Below are 17,026 nucleotides of genomic sequence, written 5' to 3' on the forward strand. Positions count from 1 at the left end.
GTCTTGCGAGTTCCTGCTGGGGTTTTTTTTCCTCCCCCCCCCTTTTTCTAAGCCGCTAAGCCGCTTATCAGCTGATCCGATCAGCAGATAAGCCGCTAAAAGCCGCTAATAGCGCTAAGCCGCTTATCAGCTGATCCGATCAGCAGATAAGCCGATAAAAGCCGCTAATAGCGCTAAGCCGCTTAACAGCTGATCTGATCAGCAGATAAGCCTCTAAAAGCCACTAATAGCGCTAATCCTTCAATGGGCTTGCTTCGCAAGACGAAAAAAACCGCTAGACGAAGAGAATCACAGAACGGATTTTTTTCGTCTTGCAAGGCACCACTGTAAGAAAATCTTCAAAGGCAGAAAGCTCTGAAAGCTCTCATTTGAAGGGGAAATGCATCTCTCTTGGTAACATTGAAAGCATAACTTGAAAGTCCTGCCCCTCAAGGGATCTTTGTTTCGAAATTGTAGTTGAATTGATTTTCCCTGCTCCTGTGTTTATGTCCTACCTCAGCTGCTTTTCATATTGCATCTGGTATTTTTATTGTATTAGTTTGCCTTATTGATTGTAATGCTGCCTTGAGAGTTTTGTTGGTTTAAAAACAAAACAAAACAAAACCTTACTCTAAATAAAACGTCATTCAGACACTGATTTCAGTTAGCAGAGGAGAATGCCAGCCTCCCTAGCAATAACTCTAGTTCTGGGGCAGCTGCTTTGGATTTCTCTGTTTTATTTATGCTCATAAATGTATATCCCACCCTTCCACAGAGCCCACAGCTTTGTCTGTGTACCTGCAGCTCCATGAATTTAACATTTAACACGAACAATTACATTTCATCCAGTCAGCCCCCTCAATGCAGATAGAAATAAGGTTTTTTTCATCAGCTTGCACTGTTGTGCAAAATACAACACTATCAGTTGGCAGTGACAATTGTGTCCTTGGTCACAGTGAACTCTGCAGGAACAAACTCCTCTTCTCCCAGGCTCATCCTCCTCATCCTTGACCTGGCACTAAACTCTGAATGCACTCGAATAAATGCAGGGAAGGTCTTGCTTGGTTGAAGGTAGCACCCCCTCCTTGACTTTCCAACGGGCTTCAAAGGCATTCAAACTATATTTTATATTTATTATATCTGTTATTTTTATATTCTGTTTTTCAGGCAAGCTTGGCCCCCAAGGCAGGTTACAATTAAAATTCATCACAGGATGCAATGTAAGGAAGTGTGTGTGTAGATAGATAGTTAGGAAGAGAAACGGTGATGTTTGCAGCTCACTGAACCCATTTTGTGCTCCTCTGGACATTGCCTTGCTGGCTAGTTTCTTCCATTGTTGCATTTTAACCCAAGCCAGTAGCTGAACCTGGATGCTTTGGGGGGTGCAGAGAAGCAGGTGGCCAAATCCCCCTTCCGTTCTCTGCCCAGTATGCCTGTCAAATGTTGCGTGAAGGCAGATGGGAAGTCAGGTTTGAGCTGGCCGCACCCTCTCTCCCCAGGCCACACCCCTCCAAAACTTGCTGGGATTTCAGAGGCAAGACCCCCAGCATGCCCCTTAGTTAGAGACTGGACAGTGCTAGTAGAGATGGTTGCCTAAGGCAGCCTAAATTGTTGAACCTTATTGTGGCATTCTTCAGAAGGTCAGCTGCAGTCAGCTGGCCGGTTTGGTTCAGCCAAGGCATGGTGCGCATCGGAAGTGAAGATGGCCTCAGCCCAGTATACCTGAAGGAGCATCTCCACCCCCATCGTTCTGCCCGGACACTGAGGTCCAGCTCCGTGGGCCTTCTGGTGGTTCCCTCATTGCGAGAAGCAAAGCTACAGGGAACCAGGCAGAGGGCCTTCTCGGTAGTGGCACCCGCCCTGTGGAATGTCAAAGATGTCAAAGAGATAAACAACTACCTGACATTCAGAAGACATCTGAAGGCAGCCCTTATCAGTGAAGCTTTTAATGTGTGACATTTTAATGTATTTTTAATCTTTGTTGGAAGCCGCCCAGAGTGGCTGGGGAAACCCAGCCAGATGAGCGGGGTACAATTATTATTATTATTATTATTATTATTATTATTATTATTATTATTATTATTATTATTGAAGGGCCAGAGGCAGAGCTAGCTGCTCCGTCAGGGAGCATCCCGGGGGGGCGCTGCCCGCAGTGATGTCACTCCCCCTCAAGGCTGGTGCCCGGGGAGGGCCTCCCCCACCTTTCTCCACTACTGGGAGGGGCAGCCAGCCTGGGTGCTCTGTGGGGCTCCCTTGGGGATGAAGCAGGCTTCGTGTTCTTTAAGCACTCCCCAGGTATTTCTGCAAACCCAGCCCCTTTACCTGCACCATCTGAGCCTATCTTTTGTTTCTAGGTGAAGACATTAAATCTGTGCGCTTTCTTCATTTTTTAAAAACACAGTTACCAGCTGCCCTCCTTCAGATCTGGTTGCTGGCAGAAGGGGAGCCATATGACAGTGTCTTGCAGCTCCACCTAGTGTGTGGCCTGGGTAGTGAACACGGCCGTGCCATTGGAAAAATAATAATTTTTCTCCTTCCCTTGAACATGAAAATAATCATTAATTAGGAATGTGCTTTTCTCCAGCTGCTAAAATTTGGGTTGTTATGCAGAGGGGAGAGAGGGAGCAGCCTCAACATTGAAAATTAGGTTTGTTAAGGACATTGAAGAAATGGCAAAGATTGAAGAGTAAATTCAGTTACGATATGGAGGCGGGAGGAAACATTTTTATTATGATTGGGTATTTATTAGGTTTGTGAGGAGCATATATGGATTACATATTAACTACTATAACTTAGACTAATCTGAAATGGCGTTAACGATTCAATATTATGATTAGTGATTGCATTTATAAATGTGTACTATATTTCACTTTATTATATTTATATTAGCATACTAGTGGCCTTGATGTTATTGTTGAGTATTTTAAATTATGTTAACTTAGAATTCATCTGAAGAAGGAAGTTTGAATGTATTAGCTAGCATTTAAGCCCAGGTTTTTGAACAGGGAGTTGATTGTGAAAATAGTTGGCATCTGTCTGCCTCGGGAGACACTGGAAGTATGCCTTCGAGGGTGAAAAAAAACCATTGGAGAGTTAACAGTGCCTGCTGTGGCTGTAGAGGCTGATATGGAAGAGACATGTTTTGTTGCAGATGGGGCAGATGAAAGGTGTCCAGTTGTGTTGATGCAGGCGTACTATGATGTTTCTTCTCTCTGTGCTCCTCCCAGTGGCCATTCCTCCTCTGTTCACTGCTTATGCATGCACGACCTGACTGATTGTCTCCAGGCAGGGTTAATGTTGCCAGCCTTCATGTCATGTTCGCACACATCTTTGTGATGCAGAGTTGGTCTGCCAATGGGCCTGGTACCTGAAGCCAGAGTAGATTATGAACAAGTGAACAAATATTATCATTCCCTTTTGATAGATGATATACATTTCAATTAATTTACAGCTGTCCTTGATTGCACATGTAGATGGAAAGTAAGCACAACTGCATATAAAAAAAGATGATGATTATTATTATTTCTACCCCACCCATCTGGCTGGGTTTCCCCAGCCACTCTGGACAGCTTCCAACACATGTAAAAACTCTGCTTTTCTTAAAATGTCACTTCCTCCAGATCTTCTGCCACCATTGGAGATTTCAGAACAGTTTTCCCCCCAGGGATGTTTCCAGCAGAATCTGTGCTTGCTTGGTGCTGCTATAGAAAAGGTCCCCATTGTGCCTTGATTTTGTTGGGTGTGCCACCTTCAACAATAGTTCTGACACAGGCTGGGGTGGGAGGTCAAGTCTTCCCAGATGCACTGTTCTGCCACTTCATGCCTGCCTTGTTGTTGCTCCAGGTGCCCTGAAGTCTTACCTGAGGGAGCTGCCAGAGCCATTAATGACCTACGCCCTGTACGAAGAGTGGGCGCAAGTTGCAAAGTAAGGAGAACATGAAATGGGCTTTTTCTGGTTTAAGTGGGAAGCCAAGGAGGAGAAATGGGCTTCCTAAGGCCCATAAAGCCTTCTGAAGCATGCATCTTCTCTCGATGCTCCCTTTGTGCTGCTCTTAAAAGCTCCTTTCAGATTATGGCCTTCTCTCTGAAGCCTGCTTTGAGCCATTCCTCCATTTGTTTCTCGCTATTTCCTTTTGCTTTGAATGAAACCTCACATTATTGCAGAGCCCTTGGCTTAAGCAAACTTATTTCCTTCCCCAGCATACAAGACCAGGACAAGAAACTTCAGGACCTGTGGAGGATTTGTCAGAAATTGCCAAAGCACAACCTGGCCAATTTCAGGTAGGAAGCAAGGAGGTGTGGGGTATGCTTGGTCCTTTGCCATGTGTCACACCGTTTCCCACCAGGCAAAAGAGTGGTTGTCTTAAGAGTATTCCTGTCTCCCATTCCCCAAGATCTACCTTTTTGTGTTTAAGCTGAAGAAAACCGGCGCGACAGCTAGAAAGAAGAATGTGGTTATTTGTTTGTTTTAACCCTAGAACTGTTTTGCTGGACCTTCATTGTTGATGCTTCCTTTTGCAAGGTGTACTGCTTTTGAGTTTTTAATAAGGAAAAGGGGTTTATAAAGTATTAACCGATTCCTATAATCACAAGGGTGAAACGGCTGCCACACCGTATATTTTAGGAGCTGTTAAGGACAGAAGAGTGGGATGCAGGCAGATTTGATGCACACAAGAGCATAGAAGGAAACCTTAGAAGCTGCCATATCAAGTTAGACCCTTGGTCCACCTGTCTCAGTATTGTCAGCTCTCCAGAGTTTCAGGGAGATATCTTGTCTTGGCCCTCTTTGGAGATCGAACCTGCAACCTTCTGCATGCAAAGCAGGTGCTTTAACTCTGAGATGCAAATACTACCCAGCATGAGGTTCTGTTGCTCAAGCCCAGTGAAATGAAGAGGTAAGAGCTAGGCAGTGGTTTCCAATGGATGATGTCCTGTGTTAGTGGAGTTAGTGGAGTGGGTTTCTGTTTGTGTTCTCTGCCTCAGGCACCAAAATTCTGTGAGTGGGCACTGAAACTCGTTTGACACGGCTGTTCATTGGGTCCTTCTGCCCAAGTAGTTTCAGGATCCAAGATGCTACAGGGGACTTTGAACCACCCCTTTCTTTCTCCCAGAAGAGAGAATGAGCTGAGAATTTATTAGAATCTGGGTGGGGATGTCCCTGCAGCGTATTGGGCCTTGTTTCGCATGCAGCTCTTTTAAATCCTGAATCATTCCTGGCAGGTACTTAATCAAATTCCTTGCAAAGCTCGCTCAGTACAGTGATGTTAACAAGATGACGCCCAGCAACATTGCCATCGTCCTGGGCCCAAACCTGCTGTGGGCCAAGAATGAAGGGTAAGTGATCAAGGGACTTAAAAAAATAAAACCCTGGTGCAGCTTTATGTTTTTAAGCACAAAACCATTAGCAATTTGCCATAAGCAGGTTGACCACTCCTCACGCTTCCACTACTTTTCACATCGTTTACATGTTTTATCAGATAAAAGAAAGTCCTCCACACAGTGTAGAGGTAAACTATGGAACTCTCTCAAACAAGAGGCAGTGAGGGCTACTGACCTAGATGGCTTTAAAAGTGGACTAGGCGTATTCATGGAGGAGAGGGCTATTGATGGCTACTAGCCACAAGGGATATGTTCCACCTGCAGTGGATAAGGGGCAGATTTTGTTGGAGGTAGCACAGAGGAGGTGGTCTTCTCTGGCAAGTTTGCTGCTCACTGTGGATTTGCTCCTGCATCCCTCAACAGCTCCCTTGCAGAAATGGCAGCAGCAACATCCGTGCATGTGGTAGCAGTTGTGGAGCCGATTATCCAGCACGCCAACTGGTTTTTTCCTGAAGGTAAATGGCCCATTTCCTCCATTTCCAGAGGTTAAGATGCTATTCTAAATAGTTTGTTGCTGAATGATGAGCTATTGTATATATACACTTTGTCTCAAACTTTTCTTAATGAGACAAGAGGTGCAGAATGAATTCATCTCAATACTTGCATGTATGAGCTATAGGGTTTCTTTGAGGCTTACATAATATTTATCAGCTTTGAACTAAAATTCAGGGAAAAGATGGCAAAAGATGCCTGGAAGATGGGCTTTGGAAGATGCGCCAGGGCAGATAAAGAATAAACTTTCTTTTCTACTCTAGAGGTGGATTTCAACGTGTCAGGAGCCTTTGTGGCACTGCCTGCGGTGAATTCGAATCACCTACACACAGGGAATGACTACGACTCGGGGACCTTGGAGCGGAAGAGGCCCATCAGCATGGCCGTGATGGATGGGGAGCAGCTGAGGAAGGAAGGGTAGGGCAGCCCCCCCATCTCCCTCTGACTTCCGTACCCCCTTCTGGCCCCAGGGGCTTAACCTGTTCCTTCAACACTGTTGGGGAGAGGTCAGCTTAGGCCTCTGTCTGAGGTTGTTTCTGAGGTCATTCACCTGGTTTATCCGCCTGAACCAGCCTCCCTCTCTTCCCCATACATTAGAAATTTGGGCTGTTTCCACCAACTCTCTTTCCCTCCTGAGGCAGAACAGTAGCTGGGTAGGAAATAGAGGCAAGTCAAGAGCCACAGAATCATAGAATTGTAGAGTTGGAAGTGTCATCTAGTCCAACCCCCTGCAATACAGCAAAAGAAGCCCCAAAGAGCCCAGAACGTCTTGGTCCCTTTTGGCATTTCTCATCTCTCCCCTCCCTTTCTCTGCCGTAGAACGTGTTTATTGTGTGTATAGATAGCTGATCTCTGAAAACTGGTGGAAGTTGACAAAAATCTCTCACGTTTTTTGCTTCTCACATAACCAGTTTGCACCTGGGAAAAGTACACAGTGCCAACTTCCATTTAAATGCAGTAGCAGCACAGATGCTAATTGACTCCCATTAGCAGAAACCCACTAATAGTTTGAAAGCCTGAAAGTCAGATAGGTGGGTCTCTTAACAAACCCCTTAATGCAGCAAGAAGGGGTCCCAGTGGGTCTCCCCCCTTTTGAAAGGCATCCTGCCATTTTGATACCACCCCGAAAGAAGCCCCAAGGGCCTACATGCATTCAGGTTTGGACACCCACTGTAGCGCAAACCTATCTAAAGTTGAACTGAGTCAAGGCGTTGTTCTCCTGAGACAGCTGGTCGTGTCAACAGGGCCCCTGGGAGCCCCACAGTACAGCTGGAGGCAAATGCGGTGCCGTTGCAAACAAGCCCTTAGTGGTTCCTTTCCCCCTCATTGCTGCAGCCTGAGGAGGATCCAAAGGTAACATACTAGCATTTCCTTCTCCCTGTGTTCCATGCATGATTCAAGCCATGGAAGGTTGGTGGGGGAAGCTGTCGCTGTTGCCTACCTTCTGAGTCATTGGAGCAACAGTAGATGGGATTTCTCTCCTCTCAGATTGCGCAGTGCCTACAGTAACATGGTATGAGGAAGGCCTCACGGCAGAGGCTTCTGATTTGATGGGGCAGCAGCATCCATTGCCCGGCGCTAGAACTCCCAGAACCCACTTTTGTTGCTTCTCCCCTCTGCACAACCCATCATAGCTTTTGTTTCATCCCATCAGTCTCATCCCCTTTCCCTACACCTGTCTGGCAGGGGTGGGGAACCCATCTTTCAGCTCAAAGACCACATTCCCTTCTTTTTTGGGTGTGTGTAGGGCGCATGTCAGTGATGGGTGGGGCCAGAAGAGGAAGTGGGCGGGGCAGTTAACAATTTCTCATTTTCTACAGAAGGCAAGTTTCTGCACACATTCTCACACACCCCTCTATCCAGATAAATGCAAGTGGCATGGTTAGGATCTGGGAGACCAGGGTTCAAATCTCTACTCAGCCACAAAGCTCACTAGGTGACTTTGGGCCAGTCACTGCCTCTCAGCCTAACCTCCCTCACAGGGTTGTTGCAAGGATTACATGAGAGGTGAACCATGCACACCACCTTAAGCTGCATATAAATGCAATAAATAAATAAATGATCAAAGTTCACAGACACATTCTAGCCAGGCAAAAACATTCAGGGAGGATGTGATGCAGGGCCAGTGAGGGGTGTGGCCTGGGCAGAGGTCTGGGGGCCAAGGAGAGAAACCTGCAGGGCTGCTTTTGGCCCTTGGGCCTGAGGTTCCCCACCCCTGTCTTGGAAATTTGTTGCTGCCTTAAGTTGAACTAAAGCTAGGCAGGCTCTGCTTATCCAACTGCCTTCTCAATTCATGTTGGCACTAAATTCCAGCCTAACAGGCCTTCCCTCCCCTTGTGAATGGAAGAGCATCATAGTTCAAAATGCAGAGGTTTTGTTTTGCTTTGTTTTTTTTTAAAAAGAGTTACGCTTTGGCTTACTGCAGTGTGGCTAGACTAGAGGTCATTCACCATCTATCCATTGCTAAGTTATGGTAAAGGCCTCCCATTTTTCATGCTTTTGTTAGTGCAAATTAATCAGGGTTGTGTGTTCTGTCCTTAAAAAAACAAAAACAAAAATCATTTTAAAATGGGGGGGTGTCTCTATGATTAGATTTTGCAGATGAAGCAGAATCGGCATATTTGGGCTGGTTTGGCATCCTCCTGCATTTGGTGGGCATGCGAAAAAAATTCTGCTAGGCACACCCTCCTTTCCATGGAGGATCATAGTCAGTCCCAGTCGTCCCCCCCCCCCAGTGGGGCTTCTAAGAATTCATAATGCAGTTTGCCCAGCTGTTCCAAAACCTTCGTTCCTGCCTCTGCTGGCTTCCTGTTTCCTCGGGAAGCTGGATTCTGTGCCCTCCTTTCTCTGAATTGACCTGGTATTGCAGAACACACCCATCCCTGCAATTAATACTGGATAGAGGTACAGATGCAGCGTCCTTGGCTTAATCAAAGGTGGCGGCAGCTTGAGCACATCAGGCTTTCGGATCAAAACTGCAGCTAGCATTCTTTTGGTGAGAAGAGGCACTAGTATACATTACTGTTTGTGTGTGCCAGGAGAGAAAGTGGTACTTCTTCCGCTCCTCTGTTCCTATGACCCAAATAGTTACCCCGTGGACATGACCACTTGCCTTGATGTTTGCTCATTGCTCATGTGCCCTTCCTACCTGTTTGATTGTGCCAAGGTGCGTTGCATTCCTCTTAACTCTTAACAGTGTCCTGCAGACAAGTTTTGAGAGCTTTTCCCTGCTGCTGCTTTGCATGCCGAGCGGCAGGGACTAGTCTCTTGTCCAGCCCTCGTAGCTGAACTGCCCTTGTTTGTTTTCTGGGTGTTTTTCTGTGTAGCTACTAGTCCGCATGGTGTGTTTTCCGTCTCTCTCTCTCTCCTCTGTAGCTATGGTGTCAAGGTTATGGACTTCCAGGCGAACCCCAGGAGAGGTGGCACTATAAGTAGAAAGCACACAGCCCCAGCTTTCCAGCCACCACTTCCGCCCACTGAGGCTGGCCCGCTGGCACAGGCCACAGCGGAGCAGCACCCACAGGGCCCTGGGGCTGAGCCCACCCCCTTGGGTGCTGCGTCCGCCCCCCTTCCCGGCCCAGCAGAGCAGTCCCAAAGCCAAGGCGCTGAGGACGGCAGGTAAGATGGAAAGACTTCCGACCGAAAGACTTTCGCAGAGACTTCCCTCTGTTTCAGCCTTCCCCAACCCTTTTTGGACTAGAACTCCCATCAGCCCCAGTGGATGCTGGGAGCGGTAGTTCAAAGCAACTGAAAGGTCTCATGTTGGAGAAGGCTGATCAATTAAATCAAGGCAGTAGCAAAGTCCTTTTGAAATTGAAAAAAGCTCCTGGCAAGAGACCAATTCACATGTTCTTCCTTCTTGGTCAAGGTGTGCCCCGTAATTTGCCTCATTCAAAAGGATTTAACTGGCAAGGCTAGCCTGCACTTTTGCAGGACTCTCACAGGTTGATGTTCGCCTGGCTTGGCCCCTGGGAGCAGGGACATCCTCCCTCCTTCGGCAGATCAGGGGTTGGAGAGTGCAGGTCGACTCCTGCTGCACACCCATATGGCCCCAGCTGTGGAAAGCAGCCACCCTCTCTCTCCTTCCCACCCAGCCTTGAGAGCCAAACAGCTTCTTCCTTCCTGCCCATAGCTAGAACCTCCACAGGTCTGGTCTTTTGTGTGGTGCCCAAGTAGCCTGTGCCATGGGCCGCCTCCTCAGCCTGAGTCATGAAGTCAGAGAATGGTAGAGCTGGAAGGGAGCCCAAACTCCCTCTCTCCACCTTAGCCCTTTCTTCTCCCACTTGATGTGGGTGGTCAACTGGAGCTCAACATGAGCTACACACTGTTTCAAGAGGAGTTTGTCCTAATGCTCCCTGTTGCTTGTCCATGTGTGTTCCTGGATGTGCAAATAGTCCTGGAGTGAAGCATAAACCCCCTAGAATAACATCACCCTGCCCTTGTCAGTGCTTAACAGCAGTGTGCCCCTTACCCAAACAACCCCCCCCCATGCATGTCTGTGTTGGAAAGTATACAAGTGTGGGTTTTGGGTGAGGGGGGTAGGTTAGGACCAGCAACTCAGAAGTCAGTTTAACTTTCTTACCTACCCTATAGTGTAGCCCAGGAATAGGCCATCTCAGCCCTCCAGATGTTTTGGAACTACAACTCCCATCATCCTTAGCTAACAGGACCAGTGGTCAGGGATGATGGGAGTTGTAGTCCCAAAACATCTGGAGGGTCAAGTTTGCCTATGCATGGTGTAGCCTTTCCCCAACCTGCTGCTCTAGGGCTGATGCAAATTCTGGTCCAATGCTTTCCAACAATCAGACTTGGAGAAGGCTGCCACACTTATAGTCCTAACCCCAACCAGCCCTCTTGAGCAGGTGAACAGTATTTTATGCACCAAGTCAGGTCTCAGCCTGCTACTTGGATCTCTTCACCACACTTGGGTAGTGGGATCTTTAGAGAGAATCCACTTACGCCTCCCAATAGCAGAACATAGGAAGTGCCTGCTGGATCCCATAGCCCATTGAGTCCAGCATCCTGTTCTCACAGTGGCCAGCCAGATGCCATAGTAGAGAACCCTCCGGCAGGACCAAGCTCACAGTGTTGCCCCCCTCCCATGTATTCCAGAAACATGCTGCCTCTGTGACCCTGAAGGAGCAGCCTTTGATCAGAGTCTTTTCTCCCTTCCCAGCAGTTCAAAACCAAAGGACCCCACGACTCCTCCGCCCACAAGGAACGGGGGGCACGGAAGCGCCGCTCAGGCCTACCCACAGCCCAGCGCTGCCACCAGCCAGCTCTCCGTGGGGCAGTCGCAAGTCTCTGCAGGGCCCAGTCCACATGCCGTCAGGCGAGGTTAGTCCTTCAGGAGTCTAATGAACATGCTTGCGTTCCAGGAATAGGTTGGCGGCCGTCTCAACATACTAAGCTTAAAGTTGGGACTCCTGCAGGCTCTTCCTTGGGCATCTGTTTCTTGTTCACGACAGCTTGTTTTCTGTGCATGAGTGTTTTAAGTTCAGTTAGCATCTCTTGCACTAGGAGAGGGTGGAGGTCAAGGAATGGTGGGCAGGGTCACGAAGAGGTTGACTGAAGGGGGAGGGGGAGATGATGGAGGAGGATTAAGATTATTACCTGCCCTTCACCAGCAGGTCCCAGGGCAAGTTACAACCATTTACAAAATTCAGTATTAAAAACAGTTAAAACACACTACATTCAGGGCCCTGAAGAAGCACATCTCCTGCAAAAAGGCCAGGGTAAAGTGATTGCTGAAAGTTGTATAGTGAGGAAGCCAGGCTCACCTCTGTGGGGGGAGTCCCACAATTTAGGGGCCACCACAGAGAAGACCAGGCCATGAGCTTCTGAGGAAGGTGCAACTACCAAGAGGTCTCTTCTGCTGATGTTAGCACCTAGGAAGGAGACAGTCTTTCAGATACTTGAAGCCTAAGATGTTTGGGGCTTTTTACACTAATGTAAGCACTTTGAGGGGTACGCGGGTGGCGCTGTGGGCTAAAGCCTCAGCGCCTAGGGCTTGCCGATCGAAAGGTCAGCGGTTCGAATCCCCGCGGCGGGGTGCGCTCCCGCTGCTCGGTCCCAGCGCCTGCCCACCTAGCAGTTCGAAAGCACCCCTGGGGGCAAGTAGATAAATAGGTACCGCTTACCAGCGGGAAGGTAAACGACGTTCCGTGTGCGGCTCTGGCTCGCCAGAGCAGCGTTGTCACGCTGGCCACGTGACCCGGAAGTGTCTGCGGACAGCGCTGGCCCCCGGCCAATAGATGTGAGATGGGCGCACAAACCCCAGAGTCTGTCAAGACTGGCCCGTTCGGGCAGGGGTACCTTTACCTTTACCTTTAAGCACTTTGAGTTGGGAACTGACAGCAAATGCAACTACTTTTGGAGAGGGGTTATATGACTTTCGTAGGCAACCCCAGACTCCAATCTGACTTCTGCATTTTGAACCAATTGGAAGTTTCCAAGTTGTCTTCCAAGGGCAGCCCCATCTAGAGCACATTGCAGTAGTCCAGTCTGGATGGTTGATGGCAGGGAAGGGGGCCATCATGCAACTTCCTCCTACTTTGCATTTTGATTGGTCAAATGCAACTTCCGAACAATCCCTCTGAGTTCTGGGAGGCTTCAGGTTCCGCCAGGTGTTTCCAGGGGCTTGATACCTCTCGTGGCAGAAAAGAAGAGAGGAGCTTTTAAATGTTAAGGATGAGAAGCTCCATGTTGATGTGAGGCGGTGAAGAGACTGCTTCTGAGAGGCATTTTAACCGCTGACCATTCTTTCTGGCCTTCCTTGCAGCCGTGAAGAAGCCTGCCCCAGCCCCTCCAAAGCCAGCCAACCCACCTCCCGGGCAGCCGGGGAACCAAAGTGCCCCCTCCGCCCCTCAACCGCCCTCTGTTTCCCCAAAGCCCCCCACTAGAAGCCCTTCTCCCCCCAGCCAGGGAGCCCCCCAGCCCAGCCCTGTCCCATCCCAGGGCTCTGCCCCTCGACGGTACTCCAGCAGCCTCTCCCCCATCCAGGCCCCCAGCCACCCACCACCCCAGCCCCCCATGCAGACGGTGGCCACTCCTCCTCTCCAGCCAAAAGCCAACACTCCCAGCTCTTCCCCGCCTGGGTCTGAGCCCAGCCTGGAGCAGCCCTCGCCCACTCCTCCCCACACGCCCACACCCCCCGACACCCCACCCCTGGAGAAGCACAACCCTGCAGCCTCCTCCCCGGCTCCTCAGCCCCTCACCCAGGATGCTCCGCCAGCTCAATCGCCGCCGCCTCAGATGGGCACGTTGCCCAGGCCAAGGCCCGTGCCCAAGCCAAGGAACCGGCCCACCGTCCCCCCTCCACCGCATCCTCCAGCTCCTCACCTGGCCGGAGACAGCCCTCTTTCTGGTCCCCCTTCAACGGCATCCCGCATCGTGACTGGTAAGGACTGCTTCTCTGTCAGCTCTGTCTCTGTGAATCTTGTGATATTAAAAAAACTGTGCCTGGAGGTGGTTGGTTGGATGTGGCTGGAGAAGGGGGAGAGAAATGCTCTCGTCTCCACCACTGGGACAGAAGTGGAAAGAAGGCAGGGAGAAGGGAGTTTCCCCAGAAGAAGAGAAGTGGCTCCAAACGGGCAGTAGACGTGGTTTCATCCGGGTGGGGATAATTGCAATTCATCAAAGAGCACCACGTGGAGTGAAAAAGAAGACAGACAAAACTCATTTGGGGCTTTGCATCAGCTAACCCTGAAATGCCTTTAAATCAGAGCAGTTTTATGGCTACAGCTACCAAACGTTTCTTGGAATCACAAGTTTTATGTGCAGGTTTCTAGAGAGAGAGATGTGCTTGAAATGTGAAGAGAAAAATGCTTAATGGTTGGATAGACAGAAGCAAATACTGTACAGGTTAATTTTTTATATTTTTTTGCACTGTCAACCATATTTCAAATTTCTGCATAAATTGGATTTCAAACACTATCTCAAGTTTTCACACTCAAGAAGTATTGTAGCCACATTTGTCTGTGTGCGTGCGTGTAGTCTTAGCATACCGTTCTTCCCCTCCTCCATACTCCCCCATCAGGACAGCTGCACCACCCAAATGATTCCGTTTCACCCCACCAACATTGACAAGCAGCATGCCTCTAATTGATCTAGCTTATTGGAATGTTTGGGAAGCTCTGTGACATTTTGTAGTCGTATAGCCAGTAATCAGCTCACAAATGGGCAAAGCCAGGTTTTTTTTGCTTTTATATATAAAAATATTTCTGTGTCATGATGTCATAAAATACCAGAGTGGTTTACAGTGTTAAAGCAGAGAACATCATTTCAAAAAATGAAAAATACCTATAATCTTTGAGATGGCTGGCAACTCAAAAATAAGAATGCATCAGCTGCAAAAGCCTGTCAGCATGAAAAGGTCTTCAAGAGATACTGGGAAGTCAAAAGGGAGGGTGCCTGCTGTATCTCTGCCGGAAGAGTGTGACTGCCGACATAAACACCCAACTTCTTATTGAGACTAGTTGGGCCACAGTGACATGGAGTTGCTCATCCCAGCATGTCAGACTGCAGGATTTCCACACAATCCGCCCCAGAAGCTGTGCATTTAGAAAGCTTCAGCACAGCTCCGTAGATGCTAGGAAGAGCTTTGTTGCAGCCAGATGGTGGCTCAAGTCCCTTTCTGTGCATATGGAGGAGGACGCTGCTTTGTCCTCAGGAGTAGCCGCCCTCCCACTCCTTGACACCTAACGAAGCAGTTCCTCTGAAAAATAATGTGTTACCCCCATTTGGGAAGCCCAGGCTGCATCAGTGCCCACAAAGCTGACCAACCTCCCTGCCAACTTTTAATCTGGGTTGGGTGCTTCTTAATTATGCTTAATCTCAAAACAGCATTGTGACGATAAAAGCAAGGCTCCCCTTTTCCCTTTCTCCTTTTTGTCGCAGGCTGAAATAGCGCATGCCCCATCCTTCTTTTTTTTTATTTTAGCAGACCCTCTAACATGTTGACCACCTTCCTGTGCTGGAGCTTAAAGGGCGCTGGGAATAATAAGAAGCTCTATTTTTTAGCTGCGCAAATAACCCGTTGAATCCCCTCTAGGTTGCAACGCCAACTTGCCAATAATAATAATTCTAATTGAGAATTTTATTAAACAATCTAGATGTTTGACCTGCATTGTTCAGTAGGAACTGAGATTGGAAATGGTAAGGAGGCCTTTCGATTGGCCAGAATTGTTATGAATGCATAATCATGGACGCAGCTTCGTCCCTTTACTAACAGGTCACTGTTAACACAGCTTGCTTGCACCCAGGACTAACCCTGCATGTCAAAGAAGTGGTGCTACCCTTGTGGTCCTTTGTTTTGCCCCCCCCCTCTCCTTTTTAACACATTCACCGGATATATCCCAGGATCCTGCCCTGTCCGTTATTTAGCTTCTTTTCTGTCTGCTCCATCCGTACTTGGAATACAGAATGAATTCCTACTCCTCAAAAATCTTCAGAGCCTCATAGATGGCAACACCTGACCTACAAGCCAGCCCTCCCCTCCCCTTTCTCTGTTTCTCACTGTGGGGGTGGGACCTGTTGGTGTTTTTTCCACTTGAAACCGAGACACAACCTGAGAGGCTTCACAAATGCAACACTGAAGATATTAGCAGCTTAACCGTTAATTGCTGAGCCATAACTGGTATTAATTAAACATCATTCCCTTTCCCTCCATTGCGAAAGGCCCAGGAACATGGGGTGGGGAGAGAGAAATAGGATGGAGAAAAGGGGCCGCTTGTACAGATTGAAAGCTCACATATAAATGGGAAGCTGTTGAGCAGCTGAGCCCAGCCTTGGGACAAGTCGCGACTCTGCCACTCTGCTCCTTGCATGGAAGTTTGTGCCTGCGGAAGCTGCTGCAGTTGGCTGGAGCTGAGAGAGGTGGCCCTGTGCTGTTCCAAGCCATCCTCATAAGGCAGTTGTTAGGCAGTATTGGGGGGCCTTGTACTAGGGCAGGAGGAGAACTGGGTTTCAGCCTTCCCTGACACAGCCGAATGCATTGCATTCTGCACCACCCACGGAAGCATCTGAAATCTGCAAGGGCTCTGCTCTGTCACCTTCAGACAGGGCTTTGCATTTGAAAGGAAGAAATGACACTTGCCACCCAAGTCCCAGGGGCCTGCACATACTTGAAAGCAAGCACTGTTTCCATGTGCGAGATGTCAGGTGTGCTTCTAGCTTTTCAATGTGGGGGGGTGGAGTGTCTGCTGGCATCAGGCTGCTTCTCTGTGCCACACAGGATTTCATGGTGTGTTTGCTGCTGCTTTGTTGTTGTTTGGGGGGGAGGTGCTGAGTTGCAATGTACAGCAAATCCTGAGCAAAATGTTTGTTCCAACCCTTCTCCACTTCCAGGTCCTAGCAGACTTGCTCTGTAATTCTGCAAGCTTTCCCTTGTATTTGAGCAAGTCCAGAAGACGGAAATGATCCCTACTTTGGGGATTGGGGTAGCTCCTTCAGATGAGATTTCCTTCCCAAAGCAGTCTCTGTCCCTCATGGTGTCTCAGCTAGCAGTCCTTGGGCCCCATATAGTTGGTCTGTCCTGCAGTGACGCTGTGGTCTAAACCACTGAGCCTCTTGGGCTTGCTGATCAGAAGGTCGGCGGTTTGAATCCGCGCGACAGGGTGAGCTTCCGTTGCTCTGTCCCAGCTTCTGACAGCAAAACAGTTCAAAAGCACACCAGATAAAGTAGATAAATAGGTACTGCTGCAGCAGGAAGGTAAATGGCGTTTCCGTGTGCTCTGGCTTCCGTCACGGTTTCCCGTTGTGCCAGAAGCGATTTAGTCATGCTGGCCACATGACCCGGAAAGCTGTCTGTGGACAAACGCCAGCTCCCTTGGCCTGAAAAGCGAGATTAGTGCTGTACCCCATAGTCGCCTTTGACTGGACTTAACCGTCCAGGGGTTCTTTACCTTTACTTTTTTTACGTTATATATATGTCCACATAGTTCCTCCAGCAGTTGTCAATAGACTGCTTTTCATTAGCTTTTCTTCCTTTGGGTAAACCCAGGGATAAGGTTGTATATTTTTTCCCTACACTTACAACACTGTACAAGTTCAGGATCTGGAAGCAGGGCAAATTCTCATCACTTTTCAGGTCTGTTCTGCAAGGAATGAGACTCAAGCCTTTATGGCTGCAAGACGCATTTAAAAGGATGTGGATTAAGATGAGTGGAGGGTTGGA

General features: G+C 48.6%; 1 protein-coding gene across 5 annotated transcripts in view; it reads left to right on the top strand.

Annotated features, from left to right (window-relative positions):
• The window catches only part of ARHGAP17 (Rho GTPase activating protein 17), a 57,905-nt gene that overhangs the window by 39,446 nt on the left and 1,433 nt on the right, over window positions 1–17,026 (top strand). Inside the window, exons 12-20 of one of the 5 annotated variants that reach the window (XM_082199340.1) lie at window positions 3,823–3,904; window positions 4,180–4,260; window positions 5,200–5,313; window positions 5,722–5,813; window positions 6,114–6,267; window positions 9,226–9,468; window positions 11,027–11,187; window positions 12,632–13,249; window positions 14,964–15,006. In XM_082199340.1, coding sequence (XP_082055466.1) covers window positions 3,823–3,904; window positions 4,180–4,260; window positions 5,200–5,313; window positions 5,722–5,813; window positions 6,114–6,267; window positions 9,226–9,468; window positions 11,027–11,187; window positions 12,632–13,249; window positions 14,964–14,971 — 1,553 coding nt within the window. In that variant the 3' untranslated portion in view covers window positions 14,972–15,006. The remainder of the gene's footprint in view (window positions 1–3,822; window positions 3,905–4,179; window positions 4,261–5,199; window positions 5,314–5,721; window positions 5,814–6,113; window positions 6,268–9,225; window positions 9,469–11,026; window positions 11,188–12,631; window positions 13,250–14,963; window positions 15,007–17,026) is intronic. The other 4 variants (XM_082199338.1, XM_082199339.1, XM_082199341.1 and 1 more) reach the window with 4 other exon arrangements.

Source organism: Podarcis vaucheri, assembly GCF_965113315.1.
Source record: "Podarcis vaucheri genome assembly, chromosome: 14".
NCBI classification, from domain to species: Eukaryota; Metazoa; Chordata; class Lepidosauria; order Squamata; family Lacertidae; genus Podarcis; species Podarcis vaucheri.